Source organism: Panthera tigris, chromosome B3 (assembly GCF_018350195.1).
Source record: "Panthera tigris isolate Pti1 chromosome B3, P.tigris_Pti1_mat1.1, whole genome shotgun sequence".
In the NCBI taxonomy this organism is placed as follows: Eukaryota; Metazoa; Chordata; class Mammalia; order Carnivora; family Felidae; genus Panthera; species Panthera tigris.
The window spans coordinates 141,144,618-141,167,616 of NC_056665.1; the positions used below are offsets into that span (position 1 = coordinate 141,144,618).

The 22,999-nt window shown below is 56.0% G+C and overlaps 1 protein-coding gene across 1 annotated transcript in view; it reads left to right on the plus strand.

Annotated features, from left to right (window-relative positions):
• Positions 1 to 18,124, plus strand: part of LOC102970492 (cholesterol 24-hydroxylase) — a 32,560-nt gene extending 14,436 nt beyond the window's left edge. The window contains exons 5-15 of the mRNA XM_042987793.1: positions 379 to 465; positions 5,590 to 5,728; positions 6,414 to 6,524; positions 7,377 to 7,527; positions 7,711 to 7,773; positions 9,726 to 9,798; positions 12,759 to 12,843; positions 13,286 to 13,396; positions 16,667 to 16,755; positions 17,547 to 17,613; positions 17,793 to 18,124. Of these exons, the coding sequence (XP_042843727.1) occupies positions 379 to 465; positions 5,590 to 5,728; positions 6,414 to 6,524; positions 7,377 to 7,527; positions 7,711 to 7,773; positions 9,726 to 9,798; positions 12,759 to 12,843; positions 13,286 to 13,396; positions 16,667 to 16,755; positions 17,547 to 17,613; positions 17,793 to 17,960 (1,144 nt within the window). The 3' untranslated portion in view covers positions 17,961 to 18,124. The remainder of the gene's footprint in view (positions 1 to 378; positions 466 to 5,589; positions 5,729 to 6,413; positions 6,525 to 7,376; positions 7,528 to 7,710; positions 7,774 to 9,725; positions 9,799 to 12,758; positions 12,844 to 13,285; positions 13,397 to 16,666; positions 16,756 to 17,546; positions 17,614 to 17,792) is intronic.
• Positions 18,125 to 22,999: the final 4,875 nt, after the last annotated feature.

Here is a 22,999-nt window from a genome sequence, read left to right on the forward strand (position 1 = left end):
AGGCCCTGGCTATCAGTCACACCACAGGTGCCCCATAAATGGCGGCTGCTGCTCTCATCATTATCACCTCCCTTCTCCTCTTTCCCCTGTGGATAGAAGGCGGGAGTGTGGGGGTTGCAAGGTTGGTGCACATGATCACCCCCATTTCTTTTGTATTTCTTTTATTTTTTATTTTTGGTAAAATTCACAAAATTCTTCATTTTAACCACATTGGAGTTACACTTCAGTGGCATTTGGTCCATTCACAGTGTGGTGTAACCATCACCACTGTGTAGTTCCGGAATATTTCCATCATCCCCAAAGCTGACCCTGTCCCTATCAAGCCATCGGTCCCCCTGTCCCTTCCTGTTTCTCACATCAAGCATTTGTCTCCCCCAGACTGTTTGGCCAAGGTTTGGTGTCAGAATGTGACTATGAGCGCTGGCACAAGCAACGCAGGGTCATGGACTTGGCCTTCAGCCGCAGGTGAGTGTATCCAAGATGGCGGGTCTTGGGAAGAGAGAGGTCTTCACCGGAGGGGGCCTCACCCAGGCTGAAGGTAGAGGGGAGAGCCAGGCGGGCTGCTGGGGGGACAAGGGGCTAGCCATCAAGGGCTGAGTAACACTGATGCCGGGGGATGGGGTCTTTTTCCCCCCAAGAACTTCCCTGCTCAGACCTCATCACTCCTCCTCTGGCTTTTTATTTTCCTTATTAGCGTTCTCATTGTTAGTAACATTTTATTTTTTAAATAACTTTTTATTTATTTATTTATTTATTTATTTATTTATTTATTTATTTATTTTTGAGAGAGAGAGAGTATGATATGAGTGGGGGAGGGGCAGAGAGTGAGGGAGACAGAGGATCTGAAGTGGGCTCCCCGCTGACACAGCCCCCATATGGGCCTCAAACTCACAAACTGCAAGATCGTGACCTGAGCCAAAATCAGATGTTCAACTGACTGAGCCACACAGGTGCCCCTAAATAACTTTTATTGAGATCTGGCTTTTATAACATATATTTTACCTACTTATCCACAAAATGGAACAACCATCACCACAGTCAAATTTAGAACATGTTCATCACTCCAAAAAGCAGGCACTCCCCATTTCCCCTCAATGGGCTCAGCCCTGGGCAACCATTAATTTATTTTTCATTTCTATGGATTTTCGTATTCCAGACATTTCTTGTAAATGGACTCATACGACATTTCTTTTGTGTCTGGCTTCTCTCACTCAGAGAGAAGGTTTTCAAGGTTCATCTATGCTAAAGCCTCTTTCAGAACTTCACTTTTTAAATTGCCAAATGAAATTCCATTGTATGGACATACCACATTTTGCTTGTCTATTCATCAGTTGGTAGACATTTGCATGTTTCCAGTCTTGGCTGTTTCAAATAATGCTGCCATGAACATTTGTGTACAAGCTTTTGTGTAGATGTATGTTTTCACTTCTCTTGAGTGTGTACATACCTAGGGATGGGATTGCCAGGTCATAGGGGAACTCTGTGCTTAACATTTTGAGGAAGGTTATCTTTTAGTTGGATATAATTTCAAATTTACAGAAAAATTTCCAGAACAGTCTAAGCTACTTCTGTATATCTTTTACCCAGGTTCGCTTATTGTTTATTGTTTAAATCACCATTTGTTTTATCATTTCTTCTGGATGTGCATATATAAACATATTTATCATTCTTTGTGTGTGTGTGTGTGTATAGTTACATTTTTTAAATATAGTGTACTTTTAAAACCATTTGAGAGCAAGTTAGAGACATTGTGATCCCTTCCCTTAAATACTTATTTCCTAAAAATGTGGATATTATTTTGGATGTCAGTTATCAAAATGAGAAGATTTAACATTAATCCAATACAGTTATCTAATCTACAATCCGCATTCGAGTCTTGTCATTGTCCTTGTCATTATAGCTATTTTTTTCCTTGTCTGAGGTCCAACCCCGGATCACAGGTTACACTTAGTTCCCACATCTCATAAGCCTCCTTTGTTCTGGAACAGATCTTTGTCTTTCCCTGACTTCCCTGATTTTAAGATTACAGGTCAGTTTTGTAGAATGTCCATCAATTTTGTGTGTCTCAGGTTATACCTTTTTGGCAGGAATAGCACAGAACTGGTGTTGTGTCCTCAGGGCATCGTATTAGGAGACCTGCGTTGTTGACCTGCCTCATTGCAGGAGATGTTAACTTCACTCACTTGTCAGAGACAGCGTCCTCCAGGTTTTTCCACCATTAAGTTACTAGTTAGTGCATAATCTGTGGTTGACTATATCTGACTATATATACATAATCACGTAGACTTTCATCACAACCTCCCTGGCCTCCCTACCTCCTCCAATGCATCCACCTCACCACCCCTGGGGAGATCTTGCTAAAATTCACACCACTTTCCTATCTTGAAGGCTTCAAAGGCTCCCTATCACATGAAAGATGAAGGTCAGATTTCACCCACCCCCAGTCTGGCCTCCAGACCCCTCCAGCCTTTGTACCCTCTTTCCTCCATCTTTTGGGACATCTGGGCTCTTTCTGGCATCTCTGCCTATGTCCTTGCCTTTCTCTCTGCCTTGTGTGCTCCCCTGCAAAATTCCTGTGACTCCTTTGATACCCAGCTAAGATGTCACTGTTAGGGAGCTGTGGTCCCTGATCTTCTGAGGCTGAGTTTATGCCTCCAGCATGGCTCCTGTCACACCCACTGCAATGATTCTCATTCAGCCCACCTTCGCCACCAGACTGGGCAGAAGGCAGAAGACGCACCCTGTCTCTGGACTCCTGCGCTCAGCACAGCACCTGGCCCTTCGTGAGCTCTACAGGAAGTCCATAGCGTGAATGAAAATATGAATGAAATAATGAATTGGGATAGTCTTGTCCTCACTGGAAAGTTGCCAGGAGTGAGAATGAGGAGGAACAGACTAGAAAGAGGCCTTCAGTTAATACATTCTTGTGCCAAGAGCCAGGGTTACAAGAGCCAGGCAAGGTAATATAGCTGCTCCCCGCAGGAAGCTTTGAGGCTATAGATTCTAACCAGCTGACTTCCTGCAGCAGTCATGACATTAATACCAGCATCTCTGTCTTGGTGAACCATCCCCAGCACGTAGGACCTCATATTCGAACAGCACTTTGTGTTATATTAAGAGCTTTCATAGGCGTTTTTATTTAAAAATTTTTAAATTGTGTTAAGATACACATACCGTCTGGCTCATTTTTATGTGCACAGTCCATGGTATCAAGTATGTTCACGCTGTTGGGCTGATGTCACCACACATTTTTATTTGTGTCTCACAATAAGGTAATCATCTAAGAGATGGCTGTTTTATTAGAAAGGCAATGTTCACAAAGTTGTATGAAGAAGCTCTGGGAGCCCGCTTGGTCGTGTTTGTGAACGTGGTAGAGTTCTTGGTGAATCTGCCTTCACCAGTGAGAAAATAGAACCCTCTGGTGAGTGTCCTCTCCAGCCAGTATCTACGCAGAACGTCATCATATACTCTTAATAAAATCATGACCATAAATTGCCAGTTTCTGCTTTTCTAGATTACTACTTTTGCTGGAAGACCTTGGTCTCAACCATTTCAATAAAAACAAAACAGAACAAACAAAACAAGGGGGTTGGGATTTTACCATACTGCAAACACTCCGGCCCAACATTTTATATCTGTCACGTCCACAAGACATTCAGTGTTAGTGTGACAGTCAGCCATGCGCCACCCACACAGTCAACCTTTTAAAAAAAGACAACTACAAATAATCTCACGTATAAATATATACTTGCAAAACCCTGTAAGTGTCCTGGAGAAGTCGACTAGCTACGGAAGCACGTATAGGGGCTACTTGAGGCTTTAAGAGACATTTTCCTGGGAAAGTGGCTTTTGAGTATCCATCTGGAGAGCGGGCAGGTGTGCGAGTAGTAACAGGGCCTAGGGATGGAGGGTGGGAGGACAGAGACCCCCAGCAGAGGGGACAGCATGTGCAAAGGCCCTGAGGTGGGAAGGAACGTTGTGCTGCGGAGGCACTAAAAGGCCATGGTAACAGGAGACAGAGCTGCAGGTGGCCATCAATGTGACAAACTCCCTCTGTGTCCACGTAAGGATGTTCCCCACACTGTTCAGAGTGACAGGTGCTTTGGAGTGTTTTCGGTTGGCAAGGGACTGGAGCAGAGTGGTGCCTTCAGTAGAGGCCGCCGAGGGTGAACCCTGCAGGTGGCTGGGTGGGGGCTGGGCAGCAGTGAGCAAGGATGCTGGGGCCCCACGGAGCCGGGAGCCAGGGCAGGACGGGTGGACGGGCAATGAAGAGCGATTTTCTTTCCTGATTAAAAATTCCCCTTCCTCCCATTTTCTCTAAGAACCTCTTATTTGGAACCCATTTCAAATTTCTGAATAAGTTTCAAGAATAAGAATAGGACAAAGAGGGGCGTCTGGGTGGCTCCGTCAGTTAAGCATCTGACTCTTGGTTTTGGCTCAGATTATGATATTGCGGTTCGTGAGATCGAGTCCCGTGTGGGGGCTCTGCGCTGACAGCACGGAGCCTGCTTGGGATTCTCTCTCTGCCCCTCCCCTGCTCAAGCTCGTGCTCTCTGTCTCAAAATAAATAAATAAACTTAAAAACAATTAAAAAAAGAAAGGGGCGCCTGGGTGGCTCAGTCGGTTAAGCGTCCGACTTCGGCTCGGGTCATGATCTCACGGTCCGTGAGTTCGAGCCCCACGTCAGGCTCTTTGCTGACGGCTCAGAGCCTGGAGCCTGCTTCAGATTCTGTGTCTCCCTCTCTCTCTGACCCTCCCCCGTTCATGCTCTGTCTCCCTCTGTCTCAAAAGTGAATAAACGTTAAAAAAAAATTAAAAAAAAAAAGAAAGAATAAGAAAAAGAACACCCCCTACCCTTTACCCAGATTGGTAACATCAAAAATCACTTCTGATTACAAAAGCAGCAGGTTTCCTTAGTAAAAGTTCAGAAACACGTAATGCACCAAGAAACAACCTCCCTTCTCTCCCTTCCTCGGGGTCACCATCTCTTGTGAGTTTGGAGCGTGTCCTTCCATACTTCTCCCTAGGCTCTGTGTTCGGGCGACGAGCCGGGGTAGCTGTCCCCGGGCCAGGAGTGCTGTGTGTAGGGAGTTCTGGGCCCGAGGACTCATTTCCACGCAGAGTTGGGGGCTGTGATTGCTCAGGGACAGGGAATGAAATGGGAAAGCAGGCTGCAGGTGACGACCGGGACAGGGCAGGTGAGGAGAGTGGGCGGTGCCAGCAGAGGGGTCCACGGCTGGGACCCCAGTGAGCCCGTCCTGAGCTGCAGGGGGCGCCCAGAGGCCTCTCTTCTCTTCCCGCCCTGTGTCGCCTGGAGTCCCTCCACTGCCACGATCACTGGAGGTCAGAGTTGAGGGGCCCCGTGGCAAACGACCCGTGGAACCATCCAGGCAAAGGCAAAGGGACAGCGTTCGTCCTGAGGGGGATGGCGAAGCCCCAGGGCTTGGTTTGATGACTGCAACCCCAACCTGGGAGCCAGGCCTCAAGGGACGGCCACCTCCACTCTGCCCACTGGTCCCCCCACGTAGAGGGGCCGCGGGATGACCGGGCTGGTCCTGGAGGCCCCTGACAGCTGTGCTGTTTCCCCAGCTCCCTGGTCAGCTTGATGGAAACGTTCAACGAGAAGGCAGAGCAGCTGGTGGAGATTCTGGAGGCCAAGGCGGATGGGCAGACCCCGGTGTCCATGCAGGACATGCTGACCTGCACCACCATGGACATCCTGGCCAAGGTGACCAGAGCACGGCGGGCCCCGGGAGGGGGCGGTGCCACCCGGGGCCCACCACTGCTCCTCCCTCTGTCTTCCCTTTCCTTGCCCTCGCCCTCCCGCCTGCTCCCCCAGCATCGGCCCCTTCTCTGGGTGGGGAGCCCCCTGTCTCCTCGAACATTCGAGACCACAACAACAAATGCACTCTCTAGACACCGGACGCCAAAAGGTGTGGCGACCGGCCTGTGTCTGGTCGGTGGCAGGAGCAGGATTGGGTCTCAGGGCTGCCTGGCTCCCGGCTCCAAGCCTACCTCCCCCTCCGCGCCTGCCCTGGGTCTGGCTTGGCTCTGCACCTGGCAGGCTCAGCGGTGGCCCAGGGACCCCCAGCACGGTTAGGCAGCCCCGGCGGCTGGAGTGCAGGCACAGTGAGTCATTGTCGCTCTACAGCTCACTGGGAGGCTGGGTGCAGAGGGGCCACCAAGGAAGGCTGCATTTCAGGGCAAATGCATTTTGTCGTGGAAGGAAGCCAAGGGTGGTGGGGTGGCTACTGTGTGCTCGTAGTCGTCACTGCATCCCACGGGGTTGGAGTCGTCGTGGGTCAGGGCCCATGCTGCCTGGGTCTCTAGCTGAACGGCCCCAGGCTCCGTGCTGGGTCTTCCAGTCTTCCCCGCCCCCCCCAGGGATGACCTCGGCCCCCTCTCTCCCCCAGGCAGCTTTTGGGATGGAGACAGGCATGCTGCTGGGCGCCCAGAAGCCTCTGTCCCGGAAGGTGAAACTGATCCTGGAGGGCATCACTGCATCTCGAAACACTCTGGCGAAGGTAACATCTCCACACCCCCTCCGAGGACCAGCCACCATAGCTCTGTGCTAATTTGCCAGAGCACCTCCTCCAGGGACCTTTTTCCAGAATGGGTTTGGAGTTCCAGTGTGACCCAAGTGACTTCCGCATCAGTTAGGATCTGCGTAGATCGCCGCAAGGAGAGATTCAAACTCAAGGTGGTTTGAGTAAATCAGGAGTCCGTCTTTCTCTCACATAAAATGACCCCGAGGCAGGCAATCCAGGACGGCTGCGATAGCGCCACAATGTCACATGTTTGTGGAATTTTCTAGCTTTCTGTTCCACTGTCCCCAGCACATCACCTCATTGTTATAAGATGGCTGCGGCAGCTCCAGCCATCACTTCCTTGTTCCAGGCATGAAGGAGGGAGAAGGGAGAAAGGTGGTACTCGAATGGATTCCCAGACGGATGCCCAGGGCCCTTTCCTGTTCCCTGGGACTTCAGCCTCTGGGCTTGGAGCCCCCTGATGCCACCCCATCTTTTTCAGCAGTTGATTCCCTCTGGCCGTGGCTTCCTCCTTCCACGCGGTCCTAGCCACTGCCCCGTTCAGGGGTCCCTTCTTACTTTCCGGTGCGATGTGGATCTTTCAAGGCATCTTTCCCATCCTATCTAGGGATTTGGAGCAGGAAGGGGAAGTCGATGCTTAGGCTCAGCCTGCCACCTTGGTCTAGTCTCCTTGGCTGCTTTATCTTTTCTAGAATTTTCTCACAATCTTCCCACCTCCCAGCTTGCCAGTGCTGCGGTGGGTCTCTAAAGTCGTTTCGGAGCTGGGGGAGCGGGAGAGGGAGACGCGCGTGCTCGGTTGGCGCCCTGAGCGGGAGCTCTCTCGTTCAGTTCATGCCAGGGAAGTGGAAGAAACTCCGAGAGATCCGGGAAAGCGTTCGCTTCCTGCGCCAGGTTGGCAAGGACTGGGTCCAGCGCCGCCGGGAGGCCCTGAAGCGGGGGGAGGACGTCCCCGCCGACATCCTCACACAGATCCTCAAAGGTTCGAGGGCGCCCGCGGGGGCCTTGGGAGGGCCGGGCATCAGGGTGCCACCCGTCAGGGTGACTGATCACCCCTGACTCCAGGTCTGGCTTCTGGGGAGAAGGGCATTTGGTTCTCTGCTGAGCTATGGGGAAAGGGGCCGAGGGGTGTGAGTGTCACCCTGACACCCTCCTTGTCTTCCAGCTGAAGAGGGGGCCCAGGACGATGAGATCCTGCTGGACAACTTCGTCACCTTCTTCATTGCTGGTTGGTAGCTCCAGTGACGGCCGGGGGCTCGGGGCTTTGCAGAAACGGTGGGAACCAGGCATCCCCTAAGCTCTGACTCTGGGAGAGTTCTCGGGCTGTCTGAGCAGCAAAGTTCTGCCGCAGAATGGAGGGGCTGGGATAGAGGAACAGAAGGCCTCTCTCTGCTCAAGGAGGTCCAGGAGGCCCCCTCGGCGGCCGCTGACCTGGCAACGCAGGTGGCAACTGTGACGGGTCGTGACACTGCCTTTTGGGGCTCAGGAGAGGTTGACCGTGTGCACTCAAGGCTCCATCCCGCTCAGAATTTGTGGGGCAGAGGCCTTTATTAGACCAGCACAAAAAGACACCCCAAGCAACTTCATTCCTCTGCTCGTGAGCTATTTCTTGAGCATCTTTCTTTGTCTAGAAAACTCCTCCTTCGGCGATCCCTTGAGTGCCTCCTCCTCCGGGAAGCCCTCAGTGATTGCCCAACTGCATCGGGCTCCCAGTTCGGAGCTCTGCATGGTGTCCAGAGCTCTTCTCTGCCCCCAGGACTCACAGGGTTACTCCACGGACTTATCTGTGGCGATTCTAGAAGGTTCACTTTCCTCACCGGGTTGCACGCTTGGTGTAAGCCAGGGGTTATGCCCTGCTCCCTGTGTGTTCGCGGGGTCCAGTGCAGCACGGATGCGTACAGAGCGGATGAAATGAGTGAACAAATGCACGAACGCTGGGCACAAAAGACAGAGGCGGGCGGACAAGACGAGGGACAGTTCATGGTCTGAGGGTGGAGGCGGACAGACAGAATGAATTGGGGATTTTGCTGGCCAGTGGATTTTTGGAGGCGGGTGCATGCACCCCTGCAAGATGAAGGAGGAGGAAGGCTGTCCTGAGCGGGGATTGGGGGTGGAAGAGGGCCCTCCCAGTGTGGAGCACTGTGTGCACAGATACCCCGGGAGCCCCAGAGCGATTTCCGAGTTGGAGCAGGACTTCAGGGCACTGTTCCCTGCACTTGGCAAAATGCTTGCTGAACGGACGATGGCTGGCCTCATCCTGCAAGCCAGGAACCCAGGTGTTCCTCCTGGGATGTGGCTTCTCCACAGGCCGGCTCTGTGGCCTGGGCCTCAGTTTCCTCATCTCTAAAATGGGGGCCTGGAAGGTGCTCCCCAGACTTCCCTCCAGCGCTCCAATGAGGGTTTAATGATCTCCCTCTAACCTCCCGGCCCACCCCCGCACCTTGCATCCAGACTCCGTGGGGCGCAGGTGCGGGACGGCAGGCAGCCTCACTTCCCAGCACCCACTTACTGAAAGGTGTAGGCCCTGCTCTCGAGCCCAGCAGGCCCCGGGCCCCTTGGCTGGCGGAGGGTGCCACCTGGTAAAACCACCTACCCCTTCAGAGGAAATGCACGAAACTCAGGTGGTCCCCTCCCGGGCCAGCCGGGGGGCTTGGACTTGACCGGATGCTGCCAGAACTCAGGAGTGGCCTTCCCGCTCCTGCACACCCCCTGCCCTCTCAGGGGAAGCCACCCACTGCTCTATTCCTCGAAGCCACAAGTACAACCTCTCCAGGCCTCAAGGGTGGCGCCCACCGCCTGGGGACAACAGCGGCCGTGGGCTGGACTTGAGCCCCAGGTCCTATCCTGTGGCTAAGAGACTCGACTCTCAGCCTCAGTTTTGTCTTCTACAAAATGGGATGAATACCCCTCCAGGCCGGGCAAAGCTCAAGGATGGTTGAAGGAAGGAGTGTGAAATCCGGATGCGTGAGGGCAAATGCTGTTTATTGGACGACACTGGCTGGCACAGGGGACGTGGACGGGGGCAGCCTGTCTCCTTCATCTCTGTATACCCGGCTCAGCTGCAGGGCGCAGAAGTGAGGGTCTGAACTGCCACCACGGGCTCAGGGGCTCAGAGGCGGGTGGGCTGGGCCAGCAGCAGCCCCGCAGTCCCGTGTGGAGCCCCACTCTCCTTTCCCGCAGGCCACGAGACCTCTGCCAATCATCTGGCATTCACGGTGATGGAGCTGTCTCGCCAGCCTGAGATCTTGGCAAGGTATGGAGCGGGGAAGCTCGGGGGGTGGGGATAGTGACTCCCCCTGAAGCTGGTGAAGGGATTGTCTTGATGTCTTATTCCTAGAAGACAACCTGCTCCGGCCCCCCACGGCCGAGCCTCCTCCGATGTGTCCTGCTTCTCTTCACCCCAGGCCCTTTGCACATGCCAGTCCCTCTTCCGGACGCTCCTCTCCCTGCTTTTCTCCTGGAGAACTCTGTCCACCCCCGCAGAAGCCTTCTCATGCCCCTAAAGTAGCCATTCTGCGTTTTCCCAGGCTCCTCCCAGCCCATGAATGCATTTCCTCCTGGGACCATTTGCTTGGAGTCTATTTCGGTCATGAAGCTAGAAGCGAGGGACCGTGGTTCTTTTTCCCTCCCCATGCTGCGTTCAGCGCCTGGCTGGCACTGAGGACCCAGCAGAAGTCCAACTAAGTGCTGTAGGAGGGCTTGTCCTCAGCTGGCGAGACAGAGGAGGGGTGCCCGGGAAATGGCATTTGAGCTGGGCCACTGGTTTCCTTGAATACAAACAGTGAAAGCACTCGGAAAGCCCCAACAGGCGTGGGGGTGGGAGCTCGGGATGGGGGGCAAGCCTTGATTACAGTTCTTAATCAGCAGCGTACAAGGGCAGAGGTGAACGGTCGCTTCAGAATATAAAATAGTTGATTGGGGTTTTAAATAGATATATTACAGTAAGGTGGTCATTACCAAAGTTTGGAAAAAGCCGAAAAGTTGAAATAATAGTAATAATAATGTAGTAATAATTCCACCACAGGGCCCCACCCCCGGGAGGCAGTTCATGATCAACCACTGAATTTCACTGTATTTTATCACATCTCCTCTTCTCCCAGCCCACTCTTTTTTTTTATATTGTTGACACATACACAAACACACACACAAAACTTGCCATTTAAAATTTTTTTTTCTTTAACATTTATTTATTTTTGAGACAGAGAGAAACAGAGCATGAATGTGGGAGGGTCAGAGAGAGAGGGAGACACAGAATCCGAAACAGGTTCCAGGCTCCGAGCTGTCAGCACAGAGCCCGACGCGGGGCTCGAACTCACGGACCGCGAGATCAGGACCTGAGCCGAAGTCGGCCGCTTAACCGACTGAGCCACCCAGGCGCCCCACAAAACTTGCCATTTTGACCATTTTTTAAAAACATTTTTGCCTGACGACCCCAATAATTTTTTGTAAGGTCATGTGTCCCCTCACCTTTTATCTTATTTTTTAACAAAGTTTATTGATTTATTTTGAGAGAGAGAGGGAGAGAAAGAGAGAGGGAGGAGCAGAGAGAAGGAGAGAGAATCTCAAGTAGGTTCCACACGGTCAGCACAGAGCCCGACGCGGCTTCCATCTGATGGTTCGTGAGATCATGACGTGAGCCGAAATCGAGAGTCAGACGCTGAACCGACTGAGTCACCCAGGCGCCCCTATTCTGATCATTTAAGAAATTATTTTTAATGTTTGTTTACTTTTGAAAGAGACTGCAAGTAGGAAGGGGCAGAGAGAGAGGGAGACAGATCCGAAGCAGGCTCCAGGCCGCGAGCTGTCCGCACGGAGCCCGACGCGGGGCTCGAGCTCACAAACCGTGAGATCACGACCTGAGCCGAAGTTGCACGCTGAACCGACTGAGCCACCCAGGCATCTCTCTTCTGGCCATTTTTATTTTTTTTATTAAAAAAAAAATTTTTTTAACGTTGATTTATTTTTGAGACAGAGAGAGACAGAGCATGAACGGGGGAGGGGCAGAGAGAGAGGGAGACACAGAATCTGAAACAGGCTCCAGGCTCTGAGCTGTCAGCACAGAGCCCGACGCGGGGCTCGAACCCACGGACCGTGAGATCACGACCTGAGCTGAAGTCGGACGCTGAACCGACTGAGCCACCCAGGCGCCCCTCTTCTGGCCATTTTTAAGCGCACAGTTCGGTGGCATCACGCACCTTCACGCTGCTCTGCAGTCATCGCCACCCCCATCCCAGAACCTCCCATCACTGCCAACTGAAACTGTCCCCGTGAAACACCAGCCCCCCCGCCCCTGGGGACACCCCCCCCCCCGCCATACTCCTCTCTGTCTCTCCGGATTTAACTCCTCGAGGGACCTCATATAATTGGAATCATTCGGTAATTGACCTTTCCGTCTGGCTTGTGTCACTTAGCGTAATGTCTCGAAGGTTCATCCAGCAGGTGTCAGAACTTCCTTCCTTTTTAAGGCTGCATAGCGGTCCGTCGTCCGGATGCCCCACGTTTTGTTCCCCGACGCGGCTCTTGAGGGTCGCTCGGGTGGCTTCCACCCTTTGACTCCTGTGAATAACGCTGCCATGAACTTGGGTGTGCTAGTATCTTTGAGAGCCTACTTTCGCTGTGGGGGCGTATAGACCTCCAGAGAAATTGCTGGAGCGCATGGTAATTCCCCATTTCGGTTTCTGCACACCGTTTTACATTGCCACCATGGGGACACGAGGGCGATGCTTTCTGCACATCCTTGCCAACACCTGTGGCTTTCTGCCTCTGCATTACAGCCTTCCGAACGGGCGTGAGGTGGTCCGAATCCACTCTCAGGCCTGCGTCCGAGCCTCACCGCGCACATCTTAAGGCTCACTCAGCCGGCGTCCCCGCGAGGCTCATTCTGTTTCCGGCTGTTGGCTGCCGTGAACCAGGCTGCGGTGCAAAGACCTTGTTTTGTGCATTTATTGCCTGCGGCCGGTTCCGAGCGGCGAACAGGGAAGGGGGGAGACTGTAAGGCCCTGGAACAGAATTCCCAACTGCTTGGGCATCTTGCTTTGGACGTGATGGTTCCTGGATGTCTTCAACGATGAAGCAGGGGGGCCGTGGGAGGAGGGTTGGCGGGGAGGGGAGCTCCGGGCCGCTCTCTTCGCGCTTCCTTCCCTTCCTCCTTCTAAAGACTAATAGGGGGCAGTCGCTCCTCGGGGACGAGCTTGTCTTTGTCTGACCCGACAGGCTGCAGGCCGAGGTGGACGAGGTCATCGGTTCTAAGAGGCACCTTGACTGTGACGACCTGGGGAGGCTGCAGTATCTGTCCCAGGTGTGGGGGCAGGAGAGAAGCTTCTGGGCACGTGTGGGTGGTTCGTCAAGCCAGGCCTGCTGCCCTGCTGAACCATTTCCCGTGGGTGTTCTCTAACTTCACCGCCCGTGAGAACGTCCCTGGAGACTGAAAATCAGTCCCGTGAGCACCTGCCCCAGACCAATGACATCAGAGTCACTGGGGCGGGACCGGGCTCTGGTGCTGTAGTTCGGCCAGAGCCCGGAACCTCCTTCTCCTTTGGGGCCTCAGTTCCTCCTTCCGCGAGAGCAGGGGTTGGACAAGAACATGAGGCTAACTTTGCAGGGGGTCTGGGACCCAGTCCTGGACGTGGGTGCGCAGTCAGCACTGCGAGCGGGAGACGAGGGTGGGTCTGGGGCACGCCGCCGGCACGTTCTGTGGGGTCTCTGACGTCTCTCCTCGTCTCCCCACGTGGCTTCTGTAGGTTCTGAAAGAGTCGCTGAGGCTGTACCCGCCAGCGTGGGGCACCTTTCGCCTGCTGGAGGAGGAGACCTTGATCGATGGGGTCCGAGTCCCCGGCAACACCCCGCTCCTGGTGCGTACGGGCCCTCTCTGCCCTCCCCCGGGGTGGCCAAGCCTTGAGGTCGGGACATCCGTGGCCCCGTTGTCGCCACTGGGGTCTGTCATGAGCTTCACCGTAACCGCGTGAGGACTTTCTTCCTTTTCACCCTATCCAGTGTGAGGTTACAGCAGACGATTCTGGAAGGGAGGCGCCCTGTGTACATCTGAGGGTGCTGAGGCTCAGAGAGGTTGGGTCACTTTCCTGAGGTCACACAGCCGGCAGGCAGTGCCCCGTTTCACAGCTGACCCCTCTCCCGCCTCCCCCCACGGAGGTTGACTATTCTCCCCCACCTCTCCTTTTTTGCCGTTTACACGCTCACTCATTTGTTCCCTCATCAGGTGTCCCTTCATGCACCATGACCTCTCAGAAACCCACCCCCAAACTAGAACTCTGTCACTGTCCTGCTTCTCCGGAAGCAACCACTGTCCTGAATTTTGTGCTTACTAACCTCTCGCCTTTCCGTGTGTGTGTGTGTGTGTGTGTGTGTGGACATGTGTCCATCCACATGATAATATGTCCTGGGATTGCTTTGGGACGGCGGGCCCTCACTTCTCTGCCGTGTGTAGACTGCCACCCCGTTATCCATTCTGGGTCAGCAGGCATCTCTGGGGGCTGCCCGATTCCCTGCTCTCCCGGGCACCACGGCTGCCACTCCTGCCCGTGTGGCAGATGCACTGTGCACACGGGGGCGGGAGGGCTGTGTTGTGGGGCATCTCAACGTTCGACTCGGTAAACCAGCGCCAAAGTGTTTTCCAGAACACCCATGCCAACCCAGACGCCCACTAGCTCTGTTCCTTATCCTCCCCGACGCCGACTGTGGTCCGGCTTCTTGGTTTTGCCAATCAAATAAGTGCAAGGAAGGTGTTTCCCTGTGGTCTTGATTTGCAGTTTCCTGGTGACTAGTGAGGCTTGCGGTGCTGTTATCTCAACGCTGTGCAGAGCTCTCTGTAAAAGTTCATTTAAACAAATTTTTTTAATGTTTATCTATTTCTGAGAGAGACAGTGCAAGTGGGGGAGGGGCAGAGAAAGAGAGAGGGAGACATAGAATCCAAAGCAGGCTCCAGGCTCCAAGCTGTCAGCACGGAGCCTGATGCGGGGCTCAAACTCATGAATCATGAGATCATGACCTGAGCCGAAGTCGGACGCTTAACCGGCTGAGTCTCCCCGGTGCCCCCCTCTCTGTAAAAATTCATATATTAATCCTTTGTCAGGTATGCGTGTTGCAAATGTCATCTTTAGACTTGTGGCCTCTCTTTGTTAAAGTGTTTTCCATGATCCAAAGTTCTTAATTTTTCAGGAGTCTGTTCTCTTGTTTTGTCTTAGGGAACCCTGCCCCCACTCCATCATGAGCTCAGCATAGTCACTTACATCATCTTCTGGCAATATCACAATTTTCTTTTTCAAGTTAAGTCCCTATCTACATGGAACTGAATTTGTGTATAGCGTGAGGTAGGGATCTGTATTCGTTTTCTGGGGCTGCTATTACAAAGCACCACAGAAGGGGGCGCTTCGCAGTGGAAATGTACTGTCTCACAGTCCTGGAGGCTGGGAGTCCAAGATCAAGGTGTCTGCAAGGCTGATTTCTCCTGAGGCCCCTCTCCTTGGCTTGTAGATGGCCGTCTTCTTGCCTGTCCTCACAGGGTATCTCCTCTGTGCGTGTCTGTGTCCTAATCTCCTCTTCTCATAAGGACACCAGTCATCCTGGAGTAGGGTCAACCCCAATGACTTCATTATAACTTGCCACTTTTTTATTTTTTTAAAAATTAAAAAAAAAAAATTTTTTTGAGAGAGAGAGACACACACACAGAGAATCTGAAGCAGACTCCAGGCTCTGAGCTGTCAGCACAGAGCCAGCCACAGGGCTCAACCTCATGAAACATGAGATTATGACCTGAACTGAAGTCGGATGCTTAACCCACTGAGCCTTCCAGGTGCCCCAATTGTCACTTTAAAGAGACTATCTCCAAATACAGTCACATTCTGTGGCTAAGACTTTAAGATAAGGATTTTAGGGGGACAAAATTCACCCTTCCCCAGGACCTGATTTTTACTTTTACAGAGGAAAACAACATGTTCTGGTTCTATCTATTTGGGCAGCCCTCTACCCCCTCGAAGCCCTGGCTTTCCCAGGGCTCGGCCACGCCTTCTCCAGCGTGTATCAAAGCTTCATGATATGTGGGTCTTTATTCTGTGTATCTGCTCTTTTTTTTTTCTAACACCCCAGCACCAATACCACCTGCCTGAATGACCCAGGTGGTGGTTTAGAATGCCTTTCTATCTGGCTGAGCAGGCAGGTGGCCATGTGGGCCTTGAGTGGGCAGATCCCAGCTCCAATCCCACCCCGCTCTGGCAGGCTGGGTCACCTCTGGGCCTCAGTGCCCTCCTCATAAGCTGGGGTGATGATACCTGAGTCACGGTTTACTGGGACGACTTGAAGAACAATGGTCATCACATGTCTGGTAAATATCCCTGGCACACAGTAGGTGCCCTTTGCTGACCTCGGACACCTCTCCACCTTATCATGCTCCCACGGTTCCGGGCCCTCCCTCTGCTCTGGCTGCCCTGTACTCTCAGCCCAGAGAACCAGCGGCAGAGTGGGCTCAGGGGACTCTTTGGTGCAGGAGTAATGAGACCGGGGTCGGCACCCAGGGCACCAGTTATAGGGGGCACGTATGGCCCACAGAGGCCAGGGGCACAGAACACTGCCCTCAGTCGGGAGGCAACTTGGTGTGTATCATAAGGCCAGTGGGGCCTGCAGCTCCTTTCCCTCCCCCCTCTTCCCCCCCCCCCCCCAACCCCGCCGCAGAAACAACCTTGTGCTGAAAAGGAACTTTGAATGACAGCTTTTAGAGATCTTGAGGAAGATGCTCTCGAAGCAGACCTGAGTTTGAATCTGTTTTGCCACTTACTTGCCCAGTGACTTCAGGCAAGCCACGAACCTCTCTCTGAGCCTCAGCTTTCCCATCTGTAAAATAGGGATAACTGTAGGCCCCCTGTAGCACGGGACCAAGCATAGGATGAGGTACACACCCAGCTGGTCCTTGTTGGCACACTGGGCTGTCCCTTCCCTTGTCTTGGACACTTGCCAGGAGCCAGTGGAATCCCACACTGGCCCAGATGGGTGGGTGGAGTAGAGGGGGGCCACTCTGCTCCTGGTCGCCCCATTGGGTGACCACAGTGGATCAGGGAGGTGTGAGGGTGCCTATCCTTGGAACCAGAGACAAGCAGTTCCTCCCCCTGCAGTTCAGCACCTACGTCATGGGGCGTATGGACACATACTTTGAGGACCCACTGACTTTCAACCCCGATCGCTTCAGCCCCAAAGCACCGAAGTAAGTCCCTCTTCAAGCTGTGTGCGAGTGGAGGCCTGGTGGGAGAAGGATGGTCCCAGTGACCTGCGGGCTGGACTGCCTATGACCCCTGAGCCCACATGGCCTTCCAGATCACTGTGAGGAAGTTGCCATCCCCACTCCGCCCCCTTTTGTGGGGAGGAAATCACAGCTCAGAGAGGTAAGGTAACTTGCCCAAAGATGCACAGCCAGTAGCTGCAGAGCTGGGGTTTGAGCCCAGCTCAGACTGGTTTTAACACCCAGACTTATAACCAGTCCCTTATATTGGGAAGCTCTGGGACTCGGGCCAGGGGCTGCACCTCCCCCTGCCTTGATGGTCCTGAGAAATGGGAACACTGATGGCTCCCCCTGAAGGCTGCGTTGGGGGCAAATGCCTTAAACTACAGTGGGACGTGGGTGGGGGGGAGCCAGGCCCCAGGGACCGACCACCTGCATCCAGACCTAGCCTCTACCCAGAACTGGACGTGTGACGGGCTGAGTATAGAAGTGGCAGAGAAGCCGGGGTGGGGGGGGGGGGTGTTGCTTTGGCTCTCCGAGCCTCAGTCCCTCCAGCTGTGAACTGGGGATAATAACAGCCCCTCCCGGAAAGCGCCAGAGGAGGATAAAATGACAAAATGCTGACGCAGAGCTCGACAGAGCCAGCCCTGGATGTGTTCAGTGGGTGCAAAATCCAATCGTGGCCCCAAGCCATGCATCCGCAAGGGATGGGTTTGTCACCCGCCGGGGCAGGACTGTCACGGGGCCGCCTCCTCCTGACAGCCCTCTCCCCGCAGGCCGAGGTTCACCTACTTCCCCTTCTCTCTGGGCCCCCGCTCCTGCATCGGACAGCAGTTTGCTCAGGTAGGAGGCCAGGGCTGGGTGGGGTCTCACCCTGGGGCCAGGAGGCCTGGCAGAGCCGGGCTCGGGGACCCGGGGGCGGGGCGCCCGCCGGGGTGAGGGAGGGCCGGGCCAGCCGGGGCCCCGCCCACCGGCTGCCTTCCGGCCGCGTGCCTCCCGCCCCTCCCCACCTCTGCACGCAGATGGAGGTGAAGGTGGTCATGGCCAAGCTGCTGCAGAGGCTCGAGTTCCGGCTGGTGCCTGGACAGCGATACGGGCTGCAGGAGCAGGCCACGCTCAAGCCGCTCGACCCTGTGCTGTGCACTCTGCGGCCCCGGGGCTGGCAGCCCGCACCCCCGCCACCCTGCTGAGCGGGCCTGGGGTGGATGGGACTCCTCTGGCAAGGGCCGCACCCACACTCCTCTGCAACCCCGCTGCCATCCACCCTGTTCTCCTGTCCCCTTCCTCAGGGGCACCCTCCACGCTGGCTCCCAGCGGGCCCCCCTGCCAATCACCACCTGCTTTCCTCCTCCCCCCTCCCCCTCCCCCTTAAGCTCCCCGTCCAGTGCTAACTCCACGCCCTTCCTGGACCGCCCCCCCCCTCCCCCCGCCCCGAACCTAACTCCCAGCTGCGCCCCAGATGTGCTATCTCTTACCCCCACCTCCCTGCACAGGCCACTCCCCCTGCCACACACCCTAACTCTTGCTCACTTCCTAAAACCCTCTTCAGGTGTCACCTCTTCCAGGAAGCCCTCCCTGCCGCCCCCGGTGGGGCCAGGGGCCCCTCCTCTGTGCTCCCTTGGTCACCTGTGCTACCTCTAACACCACACTGACCACACTGTATTGTGAGTGTCCTTTGATGTGACCAGCTGCCCTGCCAGGCTGTGAGTGCCTCGTGGGCCAGGTCTGTGTATGATTCGTCTCCGAGCCGCCCTGGCCTGGCACAGAGCCGATGCTCAAATAAATATGTGTTGACTGCATGAATGAATGGCCGGACCGGGCCAGAGCGCTCTGGCCTCAGTTTGCGCATCTGTAAAATGAGACCAATATCGGGACTGGTCTAAGGGCTAGTGCAGCTCCGGAAGCTTCCCTTGAAGGTGCCCAGATGGTGCCGTCTCGGGAGAAGGCTGCCCAGGTTACCAGGAGGGCTCTATGTTAGTAGAAGCCAGTTCCCTGCGTTATGTGCAAGGCCACGTTCCTGGGTGCGGTGTGAGGTTGGGATTACAGACGGGGTTTTGAGAGCTCGATCTGACAGGGTCAGGGCCCTGGGGCCCATGTGGTCTAGTCTACTCCCAACAAAGGTGCTGGGGCCCCCAGAGGGTCTCACACAGGCCAGAGCCCCCGGGACCTCTCTTGGGGACCGCTTGGTGGACCTGAGCGCCTGGACGCCCGGCCTCACCCCTGCTGGCTTCCTCTGCACCTTCTGGCACAATGCTTCCCCTCCCGACCTGGTCGGAGGAGGCCTGTGGGCCCAGCCCCAGGAGGTGAGACTGGAACCCCGACAGTGGTAGGTGGGTGAAGGTGCCCTTCGTTCCTCCCCCGGGGCCTAGAGGTGGCCAAGGGCAATAGGTACTGGGCTAGCCGTGTCCTCTGGGCCCATCCAAGGAAAAGGACCCCCTGAGTTTCTCCCTCAGTACTTGGGAGCCTGTCTTCCTGCAGAGAAAACAACACGCCTATGCCCACTGCCCGGGGTAAATGCCCTGGAAAGGTCCGCTCTCCATAGCAGGAGGGGAATGGAATGGAGTTGGGCCAGCCCTCGCTTTGCCTCAGCTCCTCCTCAGTCCTTGAGCAGTCTGGAGCTGAGGGGTCTTCCGATTTAGCAGAAGAGGAAGCTGAGGCTCAGGGGAGGAAGTGACAGGCTCAGGGAGGTGGGGCTACTGAGCCCGTTCCTCTCCCCAGCCCAGGTGGGTCAAGGGAACTGGCCTCTGCAGTCTGTCCTGAGCCTCTGGGCAGAGCGCCCAGCCTCCAGGATGCCTCTGTGGCCGCAGGTTCCTTGTAGAGTGAGAGTCCCGCTCCCCTAGTTCTCTGCCCAAACCGAGCACTGGGCGGGGGGCCTCGATCGAACTACACTCCCACCCTCCCTCCCCTTTCCAGTCCCATGTCTGGGCGGGGGAGGGGGCTCAGAATGTCCCGTGGCTCTCAGAACCCGTGTGCCTGGGCTCTGCCTCCAGCTGTGTGGCCAGACCCGCCCCTTGATGGTCTCTGCCCAGCTCCTTCCCTCGGCCCCCCAAATGCCGCTGTTTCCTCTTGCCTCGTCCCTGGGCCTTCAGCCTTGCACTGCTCCCAGGGACCTGCCCTGCCTGGACCACTACCCCCCACCCTCTGCAGCTTCTCTTTGAGGCTCACCAGCCCCCTCTGGAGCTCTCCAACAGCCCCACAGCAGCCCCACAGCCCCTAGGCACCCCCACCAGCCCCCCAGTCTCCGCCAGCACCCCCTACTCCATGCCCTGAGCTTTCCGCCATGGCTGGGCCTGGCCCCCACAGGACAGAACCTCCTCCGCTGTCCATCTAAAAGGCCCACAGGCTACCAAGGCTTAGCATTCCAGGGGCGTGACCTGGCATTGCCTGGAGGGGTCTGGAGGGGTCAGCTCCCTCTGGAAACTTCCAGCTGCCTTTACCATCATCTGACTTAGCAGCTACTTATCCACTGCTGAGCCTGAGTCTTCACATCGTCATTTCTTCAAATCCTCTTGAGTATGGCCCATTTCACAGATGAGAAAGTCAAGGTCACGACACACAGCAGGGCCATAGTAGAGTCAGGACTCAAACCTGACTTCCACCTGCTCAACAAGCCCTGTCACCAAAGGCCTGGGCTGGCCTCCGAGCACTGGAAACCCAGGGCGGGAGGCCTGAGGTGAGTGGGAAGAGCCTGGACCCCCCCCGCCCCCCCCCGGCCCTGCTCTGCTGTCGTTGCCTGTGGGTTAGTGCGCCCATCCTGACCTTCCCGGAGCCACTTCCTCCTCCATAAAATGGGCTTTTCATGAGAGAGAAGGTGGCTCTCAGGCCTGCTGCCTAGATGAGTCACTTGGGCCAGCTGGATCTGCCTATGGGTTGGGACCCTGAAACTTCTCTTACGTCCCCTGGAAGACTCCAGTGTGCACAGGGATGGTGTCAACCCTGGGACTCAGGCAAGATGGATCGAATTGGAACCAAGCCCCTGCAGCCAGACCTCCTGGGGTCAGGTCCTACCTGACCTGTCACTGTTTGGGGGGGCGGGGTTTGGGCCTCAATTTCCCCATCTGTAAGGAAGGACGGATGATAGGACCCACATCCTAAGATTGATGGGAGAATTAAGAGCATTCTGTATAGGTCGTACTTAGCATAGAGCCTGTCGCGACAGTGTTGCAGACCCGCCAGTAGTAATTGTCACTGGCGTCGGAATCTTTATGGCGGTAACCTCTAGGGAAGGAAGGGCTTTCCTGGGAGGCCAGGCAGTGCAGTTCCCAGAAGGGCCACACGGTGGCGCCCCGGCGCAGCGCTCCGGCCGGCGCGCCTGCGGGTGGCCGAGTGGGCGGTGCCTGCCCGCCCGGTCCCGCGGGGGAACCCGAGGCCCGGAGGGGGCGGGGCCGCGGCGAGGCAAGCCCGGCCTCCTGGGGGCGGGGTCGGGCCGGGAGGGCGCAAACCCCGGCGGGCCCAGGCGCGGGTGGTTTGGAGCGTCCTCTGAGCCTTCGGGTGGAGGGAGGCAGGTGGGCGTCGCCATCCCTGTGTCACAGGTGGGGCCACCGAGGCTCGGCGAGGCACGACAGCCGGGCGGGGGGGACGTTAGGGGGACTATCCCGCAGTGCCGCGATCGCTGGGTGGTTCCCCCTCACCTCTCCTGGCGGTGGGCTGGGTCCGGCGGTGGGACGCTGGCCGGCCCGGAGGGGGCAGCTTTGGCAAGAAAAGCCCAGTGGCGGGGAAGCGCACTAGGAGGACGGGCAGGGGTGCAGGGGGCTGCCTCCCGCCTGGGAGGGCTGGGGAATGCCTCCTGACCCCTCAGGGCTGAGCTGCTGTAACACTGAACACGCTCTTGGCTGAACCGAAGCCACCTCCAGTGTCCTCTGCCCCAGGGCCCTGGAGGCTGGTGATGAGGGGTCCTCGGGGTGGCTTGCGGCCCAGCCTTCGCTGGGGGTCGGCCTTGGGAGCCTCGGGAACTTGGGCTGGGGGTGAGAAGCTGTCCCAGCTGTGGGAGGTGGGAGGTTTTCTTCTCTGCTCTGCACCTGAGGACAGGAGTCTGGCTCTGGAGTCACCTAGTGACCCTGCTGGGCCTTAGGGGCATCCGACGTGAGTGGGCGGAGGGCCACAATTAGCCACCCACCTGGGCAGGTTAATCGGGTGTGGTGTCCTTTATACTGGTCCAGGGTTTGGTATACTGGTATACAGTGTATGTGTGTATTTCCTGGGTGATCAGTGACAGGGAGGATGGCCACCTGGAGGGGGACCTCAGGGCAGGGGCAAGAGAGGGCTCAAGCCAGCGGCTCTTCCCACATTTCAGCCCCTCTGCGGGGATGTTGTTTTCCTCTGGGGCAAGAATCCTGCATCCTAAACAGGCTTCCTGATGAGCGTGTGATGCAAAGGCGGTTCTCACCCCCCTGGGGTGGATGACCTAAATCCACATGTCTGCCCAGACCTCACCCCTGGGCTCCAGACAGCCTTGGGCATCTCTGTCTGCAAGTCTATAAATAGCCCTAGGGGGAGGGGGCAGACACTAGGGGTATTTCTGGCAAGTGGGGGGAGACTTACTACTGGAGGGCCATTTCTCTGAATCAGGCCTGGGGTGGGTACAGATGGAGTGAAGGCCCTTCCTTGGCCTGGAGCTTTGGAAACATTTGTGCCTCCCAGAACACGTCCCCCTTGAACTTCCTCCTTGCTTAGGGAACCCTGTGGTCACCCTCTGGATGTTGCCTACCTTGGGTAGTCCCTGCCAGCGGGCCAGACCCAGGGCCAGTGAGGAAGAGTGGTCACCACCAGCGGGAGGCAGCCTGAGTAGCTGGGGGCAAGTCTGCAGGTCCCTGAGGGGGCACCCCAGAACCCCCTGCCTTAGGCAAGGCTCTACAGCAGCCCCCACACTGCCATGCCCAAGTCCCAGGCCTACCCCGGAAGAGGCTCCATGCGCCTCAAGACAGGCCAGGAGGGGCGTGGGGGGCACTGGGGCCTTCCGTGCAGGAGCCTGGCCCCCAAGGTGGGATGTGGAGGGTCCCTGGGTCAGTGCTGGGCAGGCAAGGGCAAAGGACGAGCCTCCCCTCCCTGCTCCCTCTCTCTGGGCCCAGCTTCTCTGCCGGTCTCAGTTTTGGGGGGCAGCGGGGGACGACGACAGCAACTCTGGTGGGGCTCTTCTAACCTCAGCCCACAGGGAGAGCCCTTATCCAAGCCCCTTGCATGGCCTGGGACCCCAGGGGAGGAGGAGTCCAAGGTATTAGCCACAATGACA